The sequence below is a fragment of the Fundulus heteroclitus genome, chromosome 20 (genome assembly GCF_011125445.2).
Source record: "Fundulus heteroclitus isolate FHET01 chromosome 20, MU-UCD_Fhet_4.1, whole genome shotgun sequence".
Lineage (NCBI taxonomy): Eukaryota > Metazoa > Chordata > Actinopteri > Cyprinodontiformes > Fundulidae > Fundulus > Fundulus heteroclitus.
The window spans coordinates 45,771,816-45,791,449 of NC_046380.1; the positions used below are offsets into that span (position 1 = coordinate 45,771,816).

Sequence of the window (19,634 nt, forward strand, 5' to 3'; positions counted from 1 at the left end):
TGATTATTGTAATGTGCGATCTGTGTCGTGTTGGTTTTGTGTCCCTCTTTGTCCATGGCTGTTGTTGGCCTTGTATGATCATAGGATTGATTTATATTGAATGTTACAGTGGAGTTAATGTACAGGTGTGAACAAGATGATGTAATGATGCAAGCTGCTGTCTTTTGAATTAGCTGCAGTTTATGGAGGGTTTTGAAATTGTAAAGTGGAAAGGTGAGTGGACTGTGGACCAGTTTGGCAAAAGTGTGAAGGAAGAACTTGCTTGATGCTGCAAATATGAAAGTTAACCAGGTGATGTTATGGATGTGGAAAGTGAAGGAGATTATGCAGAGGGCTGTCCTTGATGGTGCAAAGGCTCTGAAGCTGGAAGGTGGGAGAGATACAGGAATTGTCAATGGAACTGTCAGATTTGTTTAATATGCAATATAAGAAAATTAGGTTACTAAGGTGGCATGACGTCCACGGCCCGGGAATATATGGGCTGACTAGAAAATGTTTTCAGTAAAATTGATTGTTTTTGCTTTAACCCCTGGTCTATAGAACACAAGTTTTCCTTTTACAGTTTTTTTCATGTTTTATATTCATATTTATGACTTTTACATGAGAATGGATAGACGAGGAAATTAATTGACGTTTCAATGTACATTAGGGGACAATAACGGAATACATTGCACTAAACATAATTTAGATTTATTTTATGCAGACAGTACAACTCTGGTATTTGTACTTTCCTCTGTCATAAAAATGTAATGAACAGGTGAGATGAACTAAAAGCTAAAAACATGTTTAACCGTGGTCAGTTTCTTACGTCTACTACTATTGTAATAAAGCTACAGATTTAATTTTCATTGTAAAACAGGTCTATGATTATTGATCATTATAAATATAAATAATTTGTATTTATTCACACTTTATAAAAAAATATAAAGTGTGTGTAGCAACATTGTGAATGCATTAACTGAGTGGCATGTCTTTGTGTCTGCTCTGAACGGTTGGCTTGTGGTCCAGAACCAACCGAGCAGCTCGCTGATGTTCTGTGTTCCTGCAGGAGAACGGCAGCACACTTCTGCTCTCATTCATCACATTTGCAGCCGCTCCCTGACGTAACTTTCTCTTATCTCGTTTATTTAAGGCTGTGTTTCCCTCTGGCTGCTGCTGAGAGCGCCTCGGTGCCGTGCAGTCAGCAGGGGGCATGCACAGGGCTGTAATATTAATAAAAAAGAATGCATTTGAGGAAAAGCAGCTGAGACGAACCTCCGCCGCTTCAGCCGCTCCGCAGAAACGCAAGCACGGCTGCGGCGTGATGGAGCAGGGGGCTTAGCGTGCTTCATGTGTCCGGCGGGACTGCCCCTGGCTTTTTTCTGGGGAACATCATATTGGATCATATTGTTTGCAGGACGTTGTTCCTCCTGCAGCCCCCCCCCAGTCTATCCCGACGTAGTTGTGAATTGAACATGGCGACTGTACCAGTGTATTGCATCTGCAGATTACCTTACGACGTGACCCAGTTTATGATCGAGTGCGACGCCTGCAAGGACTGGTTCCACGGCAGGTAAGGCCAGACTGCTCACCGAGCTGTGTTTTTGTGTGTGGCGTTTGAGGGGGACAAACAAAAATGGCGAAGAGTCGGCTGCGTTTGACAGCTTTGTGGCTCTCCGTCGCCCGTCTACATCTGAGGAGAGGCCGCTTGGAGAAGAAGAAGAAGGCGGAGTTAAATAGAGCCGACCGGGGCTGGGACATTTTTTCCGCAAATACAACTAAACAGATTCCCGTGAATGAGAAACTATTTGAAGAAATAAATGTGTTTTGCTCGGGGCTTCGCTGCTTAACGTCCCCCAGTATGGCCAAACTAAACTCTGCCTTCCCCCCGTCAGCGGCGGTCAGCGGCGGGGGAAGCCTCGGCGGAGTGGCCGCTCATTCGGAGCTCATTTCCCCGCTCCCCCGCCGCTAGCAGAGCCTTTTGATCAGCCATATTGTGACTAAATGCTGCCACTCATGAAGCGCTCTCTGGCTCTGGTTCCCCTCGCCGTTCTAGCGGAGCGGGGCTGGAAATCACGACCCGAAACGGAGCTCACAGCCCCGGCTCTGAGCCTTCCTGCCAGGCGCCAGCTATGGCTGACTGCAGCCCGGGCTGGATGTTGTGACCGGTCACCGGGCAGAGCGGTGCCGCCGCTAGCGCCGACCGAGCCGCTAGCGCCGACCGAGCCGCCGCTGGGTTGTCTGTCCGACCCAGCGGAGCCCCGTCGGACCCTCCGCTCATCACTCCCGGTGGACACGAGTTGTGCGGAGTTGTGAAGCAGAAGCCCGGTCCCCACATGGCATTAACTGCCTCCGTCCCTTTCCTTTATCCACACGCCGCTCTGGCCGAGCACTGGCGGTGGTTCGGGTGGGATTCACACAGTTCGGCTTCAGTTTGGGCTTCCTGGCTTCATTAGATCATTTGTTTAAAGTGTTAGTTTGAGCCAGCAAGCCTTGGACAGTATTTACGCGCCTGAATGTTAACCCTTTAGTGCTCCCCTGGCCTGCCTGCCTGCCTGCCTGCCTGCCTGGGGCTTTATCACAGTCAGGAGCTGCTGCTGGGAAAGAACCGTGACCTGCTGTCAGGCATCAGCAGAAATAAAAGATTACCTTTGTTCAGAGCAACACTGACCTGTCAGAATTACACCAGCTAGATGCTGATCACGAAAAACTAAACGTTCACGTTCTCCCGTCAGGAAACTGGAGTAAAGCCATGATTTAAATGTCCTACATGGTTCTGATAACTGGCAGCATTTCTAAAGATGCTTTTCTGACATTCATACTTTTAAAGAGTGGGATGCAGTAACAGTAACAACAATTTGTGCCTTTCGTCTGAGCACCATGATCCACTGAGTGGATGCAAAGTTCCAGCAGTCTAAATAAAGTTCTCAGCAAGGAAGCAATATGTTAATCTGACCAAAGTTTGTCTGTCCAAAGTCTCCTACCTTGGCTGTCCACACCTATCTAAACACTAAAGTCATGATGAGCATGAGGTCCAGATACTGGACCATGTAGATCATACTGCTTCATTAGAGCCTATAAGGGGAGGTTTAGGACTCAGGCCTTGTTCACACACAGCCGGGTCTTAAAACAAATATCTCCCCCACATCGTTTTTAAAAATATGGTACACACGGTGTCATATTCAGAAAAGTTTGATTGGAGATGCAGTAGATTTTTTAGCACTGAATTGGTCCGGTTTAGTGTTGACTAGACTCATGCTGTCAGTCAGCACCTCTCTGATAGCATTCATTTTTCCTCCAATGCATGGTCAAGTTTATAACAAGACTATGTCAAAGACTGTGATACGCCAGACCCTAAAACTCTGTTTTGTCATGCAAGCACCGAAAAACTATTAAAACAATGTTTTTAGAAAACTTCAATGTTGGCCGGAGTTTTCAGAATTGTTTTTAGTGATGTAAAACAGAGTTTTTGTGTGGATTAAAGGCCAAAATGCACACAATTTGTTTTCCAAGACATCCAGCTATGTGTGGACAAGGCCTCAGTCATGGAGCAAAATAAATGAATGATACACTTTGACACTTAATAACACACAGGAGCAGAGGTATCACTGATGCAAAGGTACCCTCTGCATCAGTCAATGGATTTAGTTGAAAGGATGGAGGAGTTTGGGACACGGCATGTTTGCTTTCACACAGTCCAGCAGGAAATGCAGAAGAGCTGGAATAGCTCTGACCCACTGCAGTGTTAAAGGCATTTTTTAGTTTGTTTTAGAAGTTCTTAACTTTGTTGTTTTTAACATTTGAGAAATAATTATTGCCATTTTGAATGTCAATGATGATAAGAGGAAGTTGTCTCATAAATTAAGTTTATACAATAATTGTTCCTAGACTCACAATTATTTTCAGCAACATTTCAACTTCATGGCACATGTAGAATTTTGGATCTATGAATCATTTATAATTTAATGAAGTCAGAATTCCTGCTAGGTAAGTTGGAGGCTTCCCATTAACCCCTCCTTAAAATCAAATACAGCCTCTACATGTAAAAACTCTACAGGTAGCTCAAAGATTAATCTGTTTATTTCAATTTATATCCTATTCAGATGTGGCACATAGCAGTGAGCAACCTGTGCTTGTGAACACTTTTCACCAGCGTTTGAATCCATAACATGCTGGATAATACATCTTGTCAGCTTGTTTTGCTAATAGTAGTGAGCTTGTGACTTGTCATTGGAACATGGTTTAGTAAAGTGTGCCACCGTTTGGTGAGTCTGGCTGGGGTTCCTGAGGTAACTGGAGTGCAGCAGAATACCCTGACAGAATGTTTGCACCAGTTGCAGTGTGCCATCACTAGTGTAAGCTCCACCCCGGCCTCCCTCTGGCTGCTGTGTTCAAGTGGAGTGACTCAGAAAATCTCCCAACTGAGTGTAAAAAGTATGTTGTTCACTGGTTAAATAACTACCTACCCAGCTTATGTTTAAATTGACTAGTTTTCAGTGTTTTCTGATGTCCTGAACTGTAATCATTAATCCAGGTAGTCACAGCCTCAGGTAACTCATATTGCTTTAGCTAGGTGCAGCTAGAGCTTAAAATGTTTTTATGTAATCTAAAAAACTCAGCAGTTTGGTGGGGGATATGCAACACCATTTCAAATCACCTCAACAGGCTCTCTACGATGCAGAGAGCAGCAGCTCTACTTTGAGCTCCCCCCGGATAACAGAGCTCCTCATCCCATCTCTAAAGCTTAGCTCGGCTACTCTCAGGAGGAAGCTCATTTTGGCCGCTTCTATCCAGGATCTCATTCTTTCGGTCATGAGCCATACCTGATGACCATAGATGAAGGTCAAAATGTAGATGCTCTTTCTTTACCACAACAATTCAATTCAATTTTATTTATATAGAGACAATTCTCAACACATGTCATCTCAAGGCACTTTACAAAGTCAATTTCAATCAAATCATATAGACAGATTGGTCTAAAAGTTTCCTATCTAAGGAAACTCACTAAAATGCATTGAGCCTTAACAAGCAGCTTTCACTCCCTCTGAAAGAGCATATAGCCACAGAGGAGAGTTGTCTGTATTGTCAATGGCTTTGCAGCAATCCCTCATACTGAGCATGCATGTAGCGACAGTGGAGAGGAAAACTCCCCTTTAATAGGAAGAACACCTCCAGCAGAACCAGTCTCAGTGTGAACGACGAGCTACGAGCGACCAGGGGTTTGAGAAGACAGAGCAGAGACACAAAACAGCACATCAGCATAGATTAATCCAGGAATATTATGTTAGAAAGGGTAATGATGATTTGCCCCTTGGATGGTGTCACAGCTCACACAATGCCAGACCAGATGTACCTACTATAAAAAGAAAACAGATAGAGAGAACATGACGTTAAACGTTGAAATAACAGCAAACAATGCAAAACTGGAGAACAGTAGGAGAACTCAGCAGTGACAGAAATAGATCTTGATGTCCTCCAGCAGCCTAAGCCTATAACCGCAGCAGCGCTTGCATTACTGCATAAGCAGCTCCAATCAGTCTGTCCCTCTCTTGTTCCATCCCACCATAATTTATGAACAAGATACTTGAACTTCTCTGCTTGAGGCAGAGACTGATCCTCAACCCAGAGGGAGCAATCCACCTTTTCCACTTGAGGATTATGGCCTCAGATTTAGAGGAATTGACTCTCAACCCGGCCGCTTTGCACTCAGCAGTGAACCACTCCAGTGTACGCTGGAGGTCACACAATCTGCAAAAAGTAAAGATGCAATCCTGAAGTTCCCAAACTAGGCACCTTCTCTTGGTGACAATGCTTTGCCATCTGGTCCATGAACACCACAAACAGGATTGATGACAAGGCTTTGGTTTCCGGGGTAAACCAAAGCCTATGTGGGTGGTAGTGTTAGCGTAAGTATTGTGTGATGCAGCTCAAAGGAGGGGCGCTGCCAGGTACCGTAGTGTTCGTCAAGCTAATAACAACTAGCATGTTAGCTTGTGGAGGTTTTCTCCAAGACAGGGACTTTACTGAACGTCTTATGTTGCTCACAACCATTGAGAACATCAAGAATTTCAAGTAAACAAACAATGCTTAGCCTAGTGGGGGGATAGATTTTCTACAGGGCTAAAAAACTGTGAGATGTCCCAACACAAAGAAGTCAGCCCAGCTTTTATTCCTTACATGCATCTTTTTCTGTATTATGATTCATATTCTCTAAATGATGCTCTTTAAAATATTTTGTGATTCATTTGAGTACTTTTTATGTGAGTACTTTGTTTTTTTACACAGAGTATACTTTTATATTTGTAGAATATTTTGTTGCGGTACAAAGTACTACCACTTTGATGGACTGGTGACCGGTCATTAGTGTACCCCTCCTATCCAATGACATTACTAATCTCTTTTGGTACATTACTGTAGAGTCTAGGTGTGTGAACTCAAAGCCAAAGAGAAAAGACATCAGACCTCAGAGACACAGCTGTTGTGTCCTAACAATTTGGGAAGGTTATAAGGCCATTTTCAAACTATCTAACTTTTATCACTCTACAGTTAGAAAGGTTATTCACAAGTGGAAACGTTTATACAGCTCCCAAACTTTCCAAAAGTGAAAATTAGGATTACACATAATCAGGAAAAAATGGATTATAATATTTGACCAATTCTGCAAAAATATCTATTATATATGTTTGTTTAAGCAAAGGTTCGACAAGCAATACATACAGCTTATGTTGCGTCACTATGTAGTCAGTGAGGAGAACAAGGAGGCAGAGCTCTAGTTATTCAGATGCTGCAAAGGAAATAAGAGCACAGATGTACCAGCAACACTCAGGAGTTCTTATGTCTTATGTGACATTACAAACATGTACTTCTATTCCAGTGGCGTTTCTGGCATGATAAGCTAAGTGGGGCACATAAACCCAACACCTATTAGCAGCAACACACTTCTTTTCTTTTTTGTGATGCATACCACCTGACTTTGATCAATGTTAAACAGATACATTTGCATAAACCAACGCACTAGAAAATCCATTTTATATAAGCTAAGTGTAATTTAATTTTTATACATAAAATTACAAATAAACGCTCACTCATACTGTTAATTTATTGAATAGAAAAGACATCAATCATTCAATAAGCTAGCAAGGACAACCAATGCTAGATTAATATTTGCCTTTTCCATGTTTTCCTATGTTTTATTTTGTTTCTACTACCACTACTACTACTACTACTACTAATACCACTACTACTACTACTACTACTACCACTACTACTACTACTACTACTACTACCACTACTACTACTACTACTACCACCACTACCACTACTACTACTACCACCACTACCACTACTACTACTACCACTACAACTACTACTACTACCACCACTACTACTACTACTACTACCACTACTGCTACCACTACTACTACTACTACTACCACTACTACTACTACTACTACCACCACTACTACTACTACTACTAGTACTACTACTACTACCACTACTACTACTACTACTACCACTACTACTACTACTACTACTACTACCACTACTACCACTACTACTACTACTACTACTAATTTATTTATAAAGTACTTTAAAACATAAGCAGCTGCGACAAAGTTCTGTACAGGCAATAATCAATAGAATCTAAAACGGAAAGAAACAAAGATTACAATAGAAACATAATAAGGAATAAGAGCTTAAGTCTCAACATGTGTTTAAAGCCAAGAAATAAAAATGTGCCTTAAGGCGAGTTTTAAAAGTGGACAATAAAGGGACACTTCTAATATGGAACGGCAAAGCGTTCCATAACTTAGGAGTGGCAACACAAAAAGCTCTGTCTCCTCTGAGCTTAAGTTTAAGCTGGTCAGCTGACCTGAGACAACGAGCAGGAGAGTATGGGTGACGCAGCTGGGGCAAGACCGTGTAAAAACAAATTAAATAACCTTAAAATAATCTGTAAAATGCACAGGGAGCCTGTGGAAAGAAGCCAGGATAGGGGTGATGTGCTCCCACCTCTGAACTGTACGTAAAAGATGAGCAGCAGCGTTCTGGACCTACTGAAGACCCTTAAAGAAGGATTGGCTGAGTCCAATGTAGAGAGCATTACAGTAATCAAGTCGAATTGTAATAAAAGCATGAATTACTGCTTTGAAATGTTGTTTTAAGAGAATCTGCTTTATCTTTGGTTGCTGCCTAAGGTGATTAAAAACTGGACTTGACCACTGCTCCAACCTGGAGATCTAGTTTAAGGTCACTGTCTATTTTAAAACCCAATTGAAAGAGGTGAAAGAATGTCTCCTCTGTTACCTATTAGTTAGTTTTAGTGTTGAAGACCAAGGTTGTTGCTAAATAAACGGCTTGCGATGGCTTTGTTTTTGCATGGTGTCACTGAAAAGCCAGAGATTGTCTTTGTATTTACTAGGCACGCTGTTGAAGGTGTTGTAGACCACAGAATTATGAGTTGGGGGGGATCCATGGCTATAATGGCTAAAAACTGTAAAGTACATGTTACTAAATAAATACATGAACTAACTGCATTTAATAATAATAATAATAATAATAATAATAATAATAATAATAATAATAATAATAATAATAATAATAATAATAATAATAATAATTGAACTTTATTGATCTCACAATGGAGAAATTCACTCCTGCTTTTAACCCATCCCCTTAGTGAGCAGTGGGCTGCCACTGTGTGCCGCCCGGGGAGCAGTATGGGGTTAAGGGTCTTGCTCAGGGACCCAGAGAGCCAGTCTGTGGGAGTTGAACTCAGAACCTCCATGACCCAAGCACATTGCTTTAACCACTAGGCCACCACTCCCCAATAATGGTACAACTTATATCAAACAAGGAGCTAAATCTAAGCTGAATAAAAAACACAGCAAAACTCTTTACCAGAGTAGGAAAATATAACAGAGCATTATATTAGTATTAGTATTAGTGTTAATATTTCAGTTATTAATACTATATACAGCAAATATAATCTGTGCTTTGTTTTGAATAAAACTATATCCTTGTTTAATTTGTTCACTTTATATAATATTACATAACATACATATTGTTCAGAAAAACAAGAGTTAATTCATGGTACATTTGTGATCAATTGTTATGGTTCATTACTTTTTAATACAGCACCTTTAAACACATTTTAGAGCTTAAGAATCAGCACAGAGAAAATGGAAGAGAAGAGGGAGCCTCACTTTTTTGCACTCACTACTGTGTCCTACTGGCAACACTAGATACGTTATACTTTCCTGGTTTGTAGAGTAAAACTTTTTTTCATGTAGAATTGGACCTGCTGCAGGGATGAGAGGCAATAGGCCCGTTTACACTACACTTTTTTAACCGAGCCGAGACCAGTCCCAGTTCGGTAACTGAGATAACTCTCGTGTGTAAATGGTCAGCAAACATAACCGGACCGCGCTAACTGCAGACCAGTTTCTGAGCAGGTCTCAGACTGTTTTTTTTTTTATCCCGGTTATCTGATAAAGAGTGCATGAGCAGACCGCGTCATGCCCTTACAGCCAGCTGACTGTCTGCGGTTTTTCTGGCGTGTCTGGCTGCACGTCCCGATTCACACTCTATTCAGACAAATTTCAGACATTCATATAATACTAGCTTCCTTACCGTGCCACACGGTTTCCAGAGATGATTCTGCTTAGCAGTGTGGTGAACCTCAGCGTCTGTTGTTGTTTCCTGCGTCTGTAAATCCTTATTAGACGTTCGTTTGTCTTATCCACGTCCCAAAAGCCGACTCTGTCCAACCATAACATCCTGAATGTTACGGGCGCCGCCATTTTGATTTGCCCGGTCCCGCCTTCAATCCCAGAGAGTAGCAGTACCGCAGATCGTCACTAGGAGGCGAGGAGCAACCAAGGAACCGGGATAGTGTGGTGTGTAAACGGTCGTCTCGGCTTGGTTAACTGATCCAAGCTCAGACTGGTCTCGGCTCGGCTCGGTTTAACAAGGGTAGTGTAAACGGGGCTAATATGTGGTGATCTTGGGCCTTTTAAAATGTTTAGGTACTTTAAGAATAAATGCTTTGATTTTCATTGAACCAAGCACCAGATATTTTTTTAACATGTCGCAAATCCAGCTAGAAGTTCCCAGGAATGGTTCCTATTGTTAAGTCAGAGCTTTTAAGTCTACCTGTATATCTGCTGTCTGTTCCACATGATGACTCTGGTGATGCTTGTTAGAGTAAGCCTCCACCTCATTTCTTGCTGGGTGAATAAGGGTTTAGCTTTAACTTCCAATCAGCTCATTTTGAGTCTACATTCGGGTTTTTAATGCTAATTTCAGCCTGGGTTATGCAACTTCCACCTGTTCCTGTGCACCACACACACCAGGCTCCCCTCTCTGGTCGGCTCCTTGGCCGATTGTGTTCATGTTCTTTGGAATAAGCCGTTACCCCTATAGTAGCCCTGTTCGCGTAATGAACCTGGGCCTACATTTCCCCTATGTGAAATAGGGATTTGCGGGGACAGTCCCCATTTTGGATGACCAATTCCCAGCAAAAGCTGTCCCTGGAAATATCCTGAATTCAGTTTATCATGATGAAGTAAAACTGTTTAACACAGCAAAAGGTATTTACCTGGTCTTGCTGCTGTAGTAGAAGAGGTGAGCCGAACTCACCCTCCCCACCCCATCGGCAGAGACTCTGTCGGTGTCACATGTGCCCAAATAACCATTTTTAGTCTTCTTTTTCATTTGACTCATTGCAAGGTTAAGGTGGTGCAGGTAAGTATAATAAAACGGCCCATTTTGTTCCCTCTTCCCAGTCACTTGTAGCTAGTGCCTGGCCAGCAGTCCAAGTAACACAATGTTTGCAAGCTGACCATTAAATTACATGATAAAAGAGCTGTAGGTTCATGGGTATACAGCTTTCTATGAAATGTTTGCTATGAAGCGCAGATCCAGGGCCAGTTTGATTGACACATAGCATGTATGAATGAACGCTTCGATCTGACTTTGGATTAGATAAACAACCACAAAATGTGAATCAGTAATCATCAACACACAATATATGCAGGCGGAGAGAAGATGTGCCTTATTTTATAATCAGTTTAAGCTGCTCTGTGATCCAGTTATTTAACCTGGTGGATTACTTTGTCCTTAAAAATATTCAAGACAAACTTGCATATACAGTAATACAAACATTTGTATTCTTAGTTTTATTTGTTTTTATTTATTAAGATTTATTTAGTTTTTTATTCTTTACCGTTTCTCGCTGATTTCTTTGTGTTAATGTTGCAAACAACATATGGGACAGGGGTTAAAGGTCACACCTCTAGGAGGTATTTTCCTCTTCCAAGCATTTCTAAGCCAGTTGAAAAACAACCGTTCTAATTAAAGCAGCACAGTGTAAGTTTTGACCAAAATATTAGCTTAATTTGAGATATATTTAATGATTTTTTAGGTCAATGTACAAAGCTTGGCACGTATGGATGCCCAATGCAGGCTGCCTTTCTCAAAAACTCACCTATGTAACATGAGAGGTGTGGATCCGGCTCTGAATGGGTCGTTTGACCTAGAGCGCCACTTTACGGCAGTCTGAGCTCCCCTTAAACACAACAGCTAACCTAACCTGCTAGTACTTTTCTCATCCTCGAGTCAAAGTTTGTCATGGACATGGTTAATATTACAAAATTCAGCAACAATGGTTCACAAACCTGCATGTCAGCTATTCTCCTTTGTTGAAGTTCCTGCAGCCTTTCATAATCAAATGATTGAACCTGTGTGGCCTTGTCTTTACAACTAACTCCATGACTTCTCAATCTGCTGGTCCAATGTAGTCTGCTATCAGAATCCAAAACACTGTGGGAGACTGTTTAGTTTTGTGACTGTGCAGTGTTGCCAGTGGCCTATAAGCAAGGCAAGGCCAGGCAAGGCAAGTTTATTTATAAAGCCCTCTTCAGTAACAAGACAATTCAAAGTGCTTCAGGGGTGCCAAACCTGGAAATTATAGGCCTAATGCCCCTTAGTGGCTCAAAGTTAAACAGTGCTGCTTTAAAGTCGAGCAGGTCGGGGTGGAGTAGGACCGGCAAAATTGAGTAGGGCCAGTGGAGAAGGGGCTTATTGGTTCCTGAGCAAGACCCTTAGTCCCAGTTTTGCTCCCTGGGTGCTGTAACATGCCCACTGCTGATGTGTTAAATGTAGAAGACACATTTTATTGGAATGTACAATTTCAGTGGCAAACAAAGATTTCATTTTCTGCTTCTAAAAAATGCAGACGTCCTTTCAAGATCTGGTATTGGTTTTAAATGACTTAAAATTTTGATTGAGACATTTGGACCCATGTTCTTCAAGTTTAACATTCCCAAGCCTGCTTCTGAAACAGTGAAATTGAACCACTTCCACAGACTCTTTTCATCTTTATTTTATTTCTAAATGGATTTTGCTCCAAAAATGTGCTTGTGTATTCTGTAAACGTATATTGTTCCAGAAAATGTCATGTTTCCCAACAATTTCTTTGTAGAGGATTTCCTCTAAGTCCCTTAGTTAATGATGTAATGAGCTGCGCAGGCAGTGGAACATGTGGAGTCCCCAGGAGGGACACAAAGGGAAACATTTTGGGGAAACTCCCAGTTCTCTGGGTTTGAGAGCAGCGGCGCCAAAAGGGAGGAATGTGTCTGTGCAGGACGCAGCAGTTTACAGACAGCAGTATTGTGTGGTTAAAGAGTGATTAATGGAAGACGTGAGATGTAGAATGTTCTTCACTAAATGCTCATGAATATCCCTTTTTTTCAACATGGTGTCAAATCCATTCAGCTCTCTAAGTTTAGAATCTGCAGATTCAGGAAAAGCTTCCCTTTTGCTGCAGCTTAACAATAACCTAAACAGAGCTACAGAAATGATTGCATGTGCAGTAAGTAGCAGATATTTATAGGCCATGCACTGGTGCAGGCCCTCCGCTGTCCTCTCTGTCCGCTCAGGTTTACCTGCAGTGTACTGCATGCCCCTGGTCTGGCTGTTGTTCTGCTCACAATGCTGACAGTTTTTTTTTTTTCTTTTTAGGTGAGTAGTAGTTCAGTGGTGAGGATCTTCTCCTCACATCAAACCATCCTGGTCCTAAACCCACCGGTTGACTTGATGCGGTGTGTAGATTTTGGATGCTTCTCCCTGTGATCTGCTTCCAGTATACCCTCCTCATTCATTTTTAACTGCTCTCTGCTTGCCAAAGGGAAACATTGCCCCTCCATCTGAGAGCTTAACTCTCACATGAGATTATGACTTCCAACAAATTGAAATAATCTTGGAATAATGTCCAAGCCTGGGGTGATGTGGGGAAAGCAAAGTACACTCAAGTCACCTGGAATTGTTAGGGGACTTCAAAAGTTAGAGTCAGAAGAGCTACATTTCTGTCTGACCAGCTACAATAGTTTCTTGTTTTATCTGCATTAGGAGGCATGATCAGCAGGCCAGTAAAATTGCGTAAAGCTATAGTTGGTAATCCTGTTCAGAAACACTTTTTGTTATATATATTTTGTTGTCTTACCATCCTGGCAGTAGTCAATACATTATGTATTCAGAAAAACAAGGTTAAGAAAATGTATCTCTGTAGGACCTGCAAGCCTGTAAAAACTCTAACCAATCCTTGCCGTTCGATCCGAATGGCAGGGATTGGTTAGAGTTTTGGTCCTGCTCTCCACCCACTCTGTCCCTAAATTCCGGGGTTATCTATTGGTTGTCTCACATGCCAATCATTCTAACGTGCTCACGTAACGCCAACAGGTGTGTACGTTCCTTGTTAGTTTCCGCTTGCTGGCTGTGCATGTGCACTTCTAGTGTTTATGTATCTGCCGTTGTGCCCATTATGCACTGTTTTAAGTTATTTAATGTTTAATAAATAACTCTCGGTCTGTTAGATCATTTCCGATGAATATCAGCCCAAACAGCTGATGTCAGGACAAGAGTTGAAAGGGTGATTCAAGCACTGGCATTATTTTAACAGCAAATTGCACACATATAGAATAAATGAGTGACAACTTCTCTTGAAGTTCAAGAATTTATTAACAGAAATAAAATGAGCATCCAGAGAATACCACCGTAGAATGCTATCTATCTAAAGTAAAACTATATTTCAATCAACAAATCCTCTCTAATAGGCTAGTGAAACTCAAATAAACTACTAAGCAAAATGAACATAAAAAGAACTAACTACATACACACAAAAGAAACAAAAGAACAAATAAAATAGTTGCAAACCATCATTAGAATGATTTAGTGAATCCTGGTTCACTGAAGATCCAAGTTAGAGAACTAAAGTTATATTAGTTATAAAGATATATTCCACTATCTTTAAGTTATATTAAAGATAGTGGAATGAGGTTAAATTAATTAATTTAGAAAATATTTGGTTTCAACCCATTCACAATGCAAATCTGAGTTAAACAAAACATTATCTGAAAAAAAAACAACATTTTGAAGAATAATTTGTTCAGTAAAATCAATAACTTTATGACACTTGATTTTATTAATGCAATTATTTCTCCTAAACGATTAAGGCTCGAATTGGTAACTTAGGATTAAAGCATTAAGTTAATAACGATCAACCAGAAATTACGTGTCTGGGCACTTCCTGTGGGCAATGTTTATATCAGCTTGAGTTTAATTCTAACATTACACAAGCACCATTAAAATTAACATTAATGTTCCCTATTAATGCTGTGGTGCTCATAGCACTATTGAACGATGGCGGAGCTAAACGTACAAACATTATGTTCAAAAACGAACTGTAGTTGCATCTACTTGGGCCGTAGCACTAATGTTAGCTAATGGAAGCTAATAGCACTAAGGCTAGCGGACATTCGGGGCAAATTAAAAAGACTTTTCAGTTCTATTTGGTCATAATGAGCAGACCGAACAACACAAACATTAATATCCCAACGGTGTATAAAACCCTTCTGGAAATAAAGTTTGTTATAACCTTAAAGACACACTCAAACCACATCGACAATGCTTGGTTTACACAATGCTAGCGAAGGTGTTAGCTCGCTCAAGCTTTAAAAACACAATGAAACACATTACGTAAACCACTTTACTTTCCCTGCCTAACTCTGCCAAAGATGTCTGTGCCTCTGTGTCAGTTTGGTTGACTTTGGGCATCCAGTTGGATGAAGTTGGGCCAGGGTGAAGGCTGGCTGTCTGTGCAGCGAGCAGGTGGCTAGCTCGAAAGAGGAAAACAGCCGTCATTTGGGAAGCCAGGCCTGGTTGGGCGAGCTGTACATGGCTCCGGGGAGGAGCATGGACTATTTTCACAGCCTATCCACCTTATTTTCAACGGAAATAGGGAGTGTCACTACCCGATCCGTATCGGTAGCACGATCCGTTCCATCAGCTCATCTGCGCAAGCGCGAACAGAATAACTTCTGGGTCGGCAAAAAAGTTATGTAATTACAGTACTGAAAATACTTATTTCTATACTTAAATAATTAGAGAATGCTAAACTATATCGTATAGAAAATACTGTAGACTTTTCTGGAAGAAATTGATGCGTTTTACATTCTCTCCATTGTATTGCTTGACGTCGCCATCGGATATGCTCAGAAGTCCGGGAAGATATCATTGTTTAACGTTTATTTGTATTGTCTGAATGCACTCTATTAGTTTTATTATTTGTTCAAACAGGACTTGAAAAAATATTTTCATCCTTAATTATACGGTGAATTTTGTTATACATATAATCTTGTACTAAACATTTGTTTTATTAGAAATTTAAAATTATCGATTGAGATTTTAGCGCCCTCTGGTGTACACAACATAAACTAGAGAAGACCTCGTCATTATAGCAGCTGCATTGTTTATTTTTTTGTTCGCGCACGCGTAAATGAGCTGATGGAACGGATCGAGCTACCGGTATGGATCGGGTAGTGACAGGGAGACAGCGAGTTGACGTTTTTTTGTGTGAGACTTCCGGTCGGTCACTTCCTGTCACTGTTTAGCTGGCTAAAAAGCGATTCATGCAGCTACTTCGTACCAAATTACTCGTCATTATGATTTTGAGGAAGACTGGGAATGTTTGTACAGTTACAGGTTGTCATAATAACGGCTGGCATGGGTGGCTTGTCTCCTCAGTGTAGAAGTCTCTCCTCAAGGGTCCATAGGCAAAGAGAGCTGAGTGTGTTCTCCCCAATGCTCCCCAAGCAGTGGGCAAAATAGGGTGATAAAACTGGGGAGCTGGTCTTTGTACAGTGAGCCCCCCTGCTGTGAGAGGCAGTCCCTGGGTGCCTGTAAAAGTGTCACTTTTCATGTAGTTTCCAACTCAGTCCGTTTTATTCCACAGGGCAATTGCACAACACCGGTTAGCTTAGCGCTTAGCTTTAGTGTTAGCTGTTCATTGTAGCTCTGCTTCTCTCACTGTATACTTTGAACATGGCTGAGAGTCACAAGAAGCAAACTGTCTTACAAGTTTATGTGAAGAAGAGGAAAGCTTCAGTAGAAAGAAATAAGACCAGAGTGGATTTAGGAGATTTTCTTCAAGCAGGTCAAAAAGGTACTTGGGGAAACTTCCAGAAAAATCGCCAACTCTACCTTTAAGGGGCGATGGTTTGTAAAGAGTAAATCCACTGGGGTCTGGACAGAGGCCTCACTAACAACTAAACACAAGCTCCTCTGGCCATGGCCCCAGAACCACCCATCTGTGGATGGTTATCATTCTGTAGCAGCTGGTAGAGGTATACAGCCCGTCTCACCAGGAAGCTATTAGAGGAACATCAGGTGGGATTTAAGTCTGGGCGATATGGCTTAAAATAAAATCTCAGATTTTATTATACCAAATCCGATGAATCGATTTATTTTCAATTCCTCGTTTTCATTTCACAAAAAAAAAAAAAAAAAAAAATTAAACTTGCTTTTATGTCAAGCATTTCATCTGGGAGTTGTTACAAGCTGTGAAACATGCTTGTAAAACAAGATGGTATGCCCTGTCACTGTAAACAATGAAAATGTTTGCTGCTAGTGGTATTACACAATGAGCTAAGAACAGGCTTCACTCACTTGTGTAACTTCAAACTAACTTAAAAAAAGTAAATTAATAAATCTAAGTGTCTTGTGTTACGGTAAAAAGAATGTTTTCTCTTTTCAATTCTAACAATATATTTTCCTAAACATACACACACCTGTCCAACTGCTCGTTAATGCAAATTTCTTATTACCAAATCACATGGCAGCAACTCAATGCATTTAAGGATGTAGACATGGTGAAGATGATCTGCTGCTGTTCAAACCGAGCATCAGAATGGGGAAGAAATGTGATTTAAGTGACTTTGAATGTGGCATGGTTGTTGGTGCCAGACGGGCTGGTCTCAGTATTTCAGAAACTGCTGATCTACTGGGATTTTCACCCAAAACCAACGCTAGGGTTTACAGAGAATGGTCTGAAAAAGAGACAATATCTAGTGAGCGGCAGTTCTGGGCGCAAATGCCTTTTTGATGCCAGAGGTCAGAGGAGAATGGCCAGACTGGTTCTAGCTGATAGAAAGGCAACAGTAACTCAAATAACCCCTCGTTACAACCAAGGTATGCAGAAGAGCATCTCTGAACACTTAACACATCGAATCAGGCCTATAATACGGTGGGGGAAACTCTGCTCATAGATGTTGTCTGCCCCCCAGATATGAAACTGTTGCAGAGCTGGAGAGCCCTTCAGTGACAGACTGCTGTATCCTTGGTACACAAAGGAGTGCTATCACAGATCCTTACTCCCAGTTGCTGTATAAGAATAATACAAATTATTATTATCTTTATTTGTCATTGCAACATACGTTCCATTAAAATTCATCCTCTGCATTCAACAAACCCCTCCCAGGGGTTGGGCTGCCACTGCGCATTGACCAGGGAGTCATGTGAGGATAACAGTCTTGCTCAGGGATCCAGAGTCTGTGGGATTTAAACCCAGAACCTTGCAGCCTCTCCTCAATGCAAGAACTCCGTTCTTTAACCACCACTCCCCATAAAAGCTCTATTCACCTCAGATGGGCGGTGAATAGAGGTGAATTAAACATGCTATAACCACGTGGAGCAAACTGGTTCTCAACAGAATAAACTCACTGAGAGTCTTTTTTTTTTGCAGTATTATTGAATTGCTAACAAAGGTATAAAAAACATTTCTTCAGCCTTTGTTTCATTGGAATGCAAATAGAATTGAATCCTCATTTGGCCATTTTAACATACGCAGCATGATTAATTAGTATGTAAACAATCCATTGAGCCAGTTGTGTTTTATGCAAAAAGCATAGTATAGCTGATGTATAATATAGCCATCCATCCATTTTCTGACACGCTTATCCCTGCTGGGGTCATGAGGGGTGCTGGTGCCTATCTCCAGCTGTCAATGGGTGAGAGGCAGGGTACACCCTGGACAGGTCGCCAGTCTATCACAGGGCAACACAGAGACAGACAGGACAAACTATTCACACACACAGTCACACCTAAGGGGAATTTAGAGAGACCAATTAACCTAACAGTCATGTTTTTGGACTGTGGGAGGAAGCCAGAGTACCCAGAGAGAACCCATGCATGCACAGGGAGAACATGCAACCCCATGCAGAAAGACCCAGGGTGGACTCGAACCCAGTGTGCAGCCATAATAGTGTAGCCATAGTATTGCCAATAGTTTTTCATAGATTGTATGAAAAGATGCAAGGCATTCATTCCTCCTTTACTCTAATGCCTTTAATTGATTAGTTAAAATTTTGGGGTTCTGTGAAGTCAATCAGAGTTGACTTACCTGTAGTAGATTGATTTCCTCTCACTGTGAGCATGTTGGAAATGAAGTAAATCCTCATTTACACTGCTGACCTCAGCAGTTTAAACTGCTCAGATCAGACTGGGACAGCACTATGTTAGCAGGTTTTACAAAGACTCTTGCTACCTTTGGTGCTGATTGGCCCAGTTCAACACTGTCCCAGTTTCAGTGTGAGGGGACTCTGGTTGAACCTGCTGATTGTGTGAATCTGCGGGATCAGCTGCGACTCATCGGTGCGCTCCGATGAAATAAACTCTTTGATTTTTTGGTCAGTGGTGCAGCAGTATTGAAGCAGGGTTGATCCTGTGCTTTCCAGGTTCTGTAGTTCTTTGATGACCTCGTTACAGCATCCATCTGATTAGCCGGTTTCTGGGTCTTGTGCATATTGTTAATGAGTTGCTGTTGGATTTATGACAACAGAAAACATTTCCTTGGTTCTGCTCCCTCATAACAGGGCAGGGTCTCTTGCTGTTGGCCCCTTCTGTCTCCTTTATAAGTAATTAAAACTCCAGACATTGCTGAATAAATACCGCTTATTGCTGGTGTACATTTCTTTTCCATTGGCTCTTTGTTCAACATATATTTAAAAATGTTCAATATCTTAAAACCTTTGTTTAATTGAGTCAGTTTTAACCCTTGGTTCCTCACAGTGAGACCAACCTCCTTATTAAACTACTGCACATGTAATGGGTGACGCTATTCAGCCAAACACAGTGTTCCGATTTAAAACGTTTATCAAAGGGATTGAGTTTTGGCAGGTGAGGCAGGCAAACAGAACCAAACTTGACAGATGAAATAATGGCTGATGGTGCAGGCAGGCAGGGATGCAGCATGCAGACACAGGCGACTGTAACAGAAGAGTTAAGCTGGCTGAGCACACAGGAACAGGTAGAGGCAGGGC

The 19,634-nt window shown here is 41.5% G+C and overlaps 1 protein-coding gene across 2 annotated transcripts in view; it reads left to right on the plus strand.

The window, feature by feature from the left end:
* Positions 1 to 1,031: 1,031 nt before the first annotated feature.
* The window catches only part of phf2 (PHD finger protein 2), a 55,204-nt gene continuing 36,601 nt past the window's right edge, over positions 1,032 to 19,634 (plus strand). The window contains exon 1 of one of the 2 annotated variants that reach the window (XM_036151367.1): positions 1,032 to 1,552. In XM_036151367.1, the coding sequence (XP_036007260.1) occupies positions 1,455 to 1,552 (98 nt within the window). In that variant the 5' untranslated portion in view covers positions 1,032 to 1,454. The remainder of the gene's footprint in view (positions 1,553 to 19,634) is intronic. The other variant, XM_036151368.1, reaches the window with a different exon arrangement.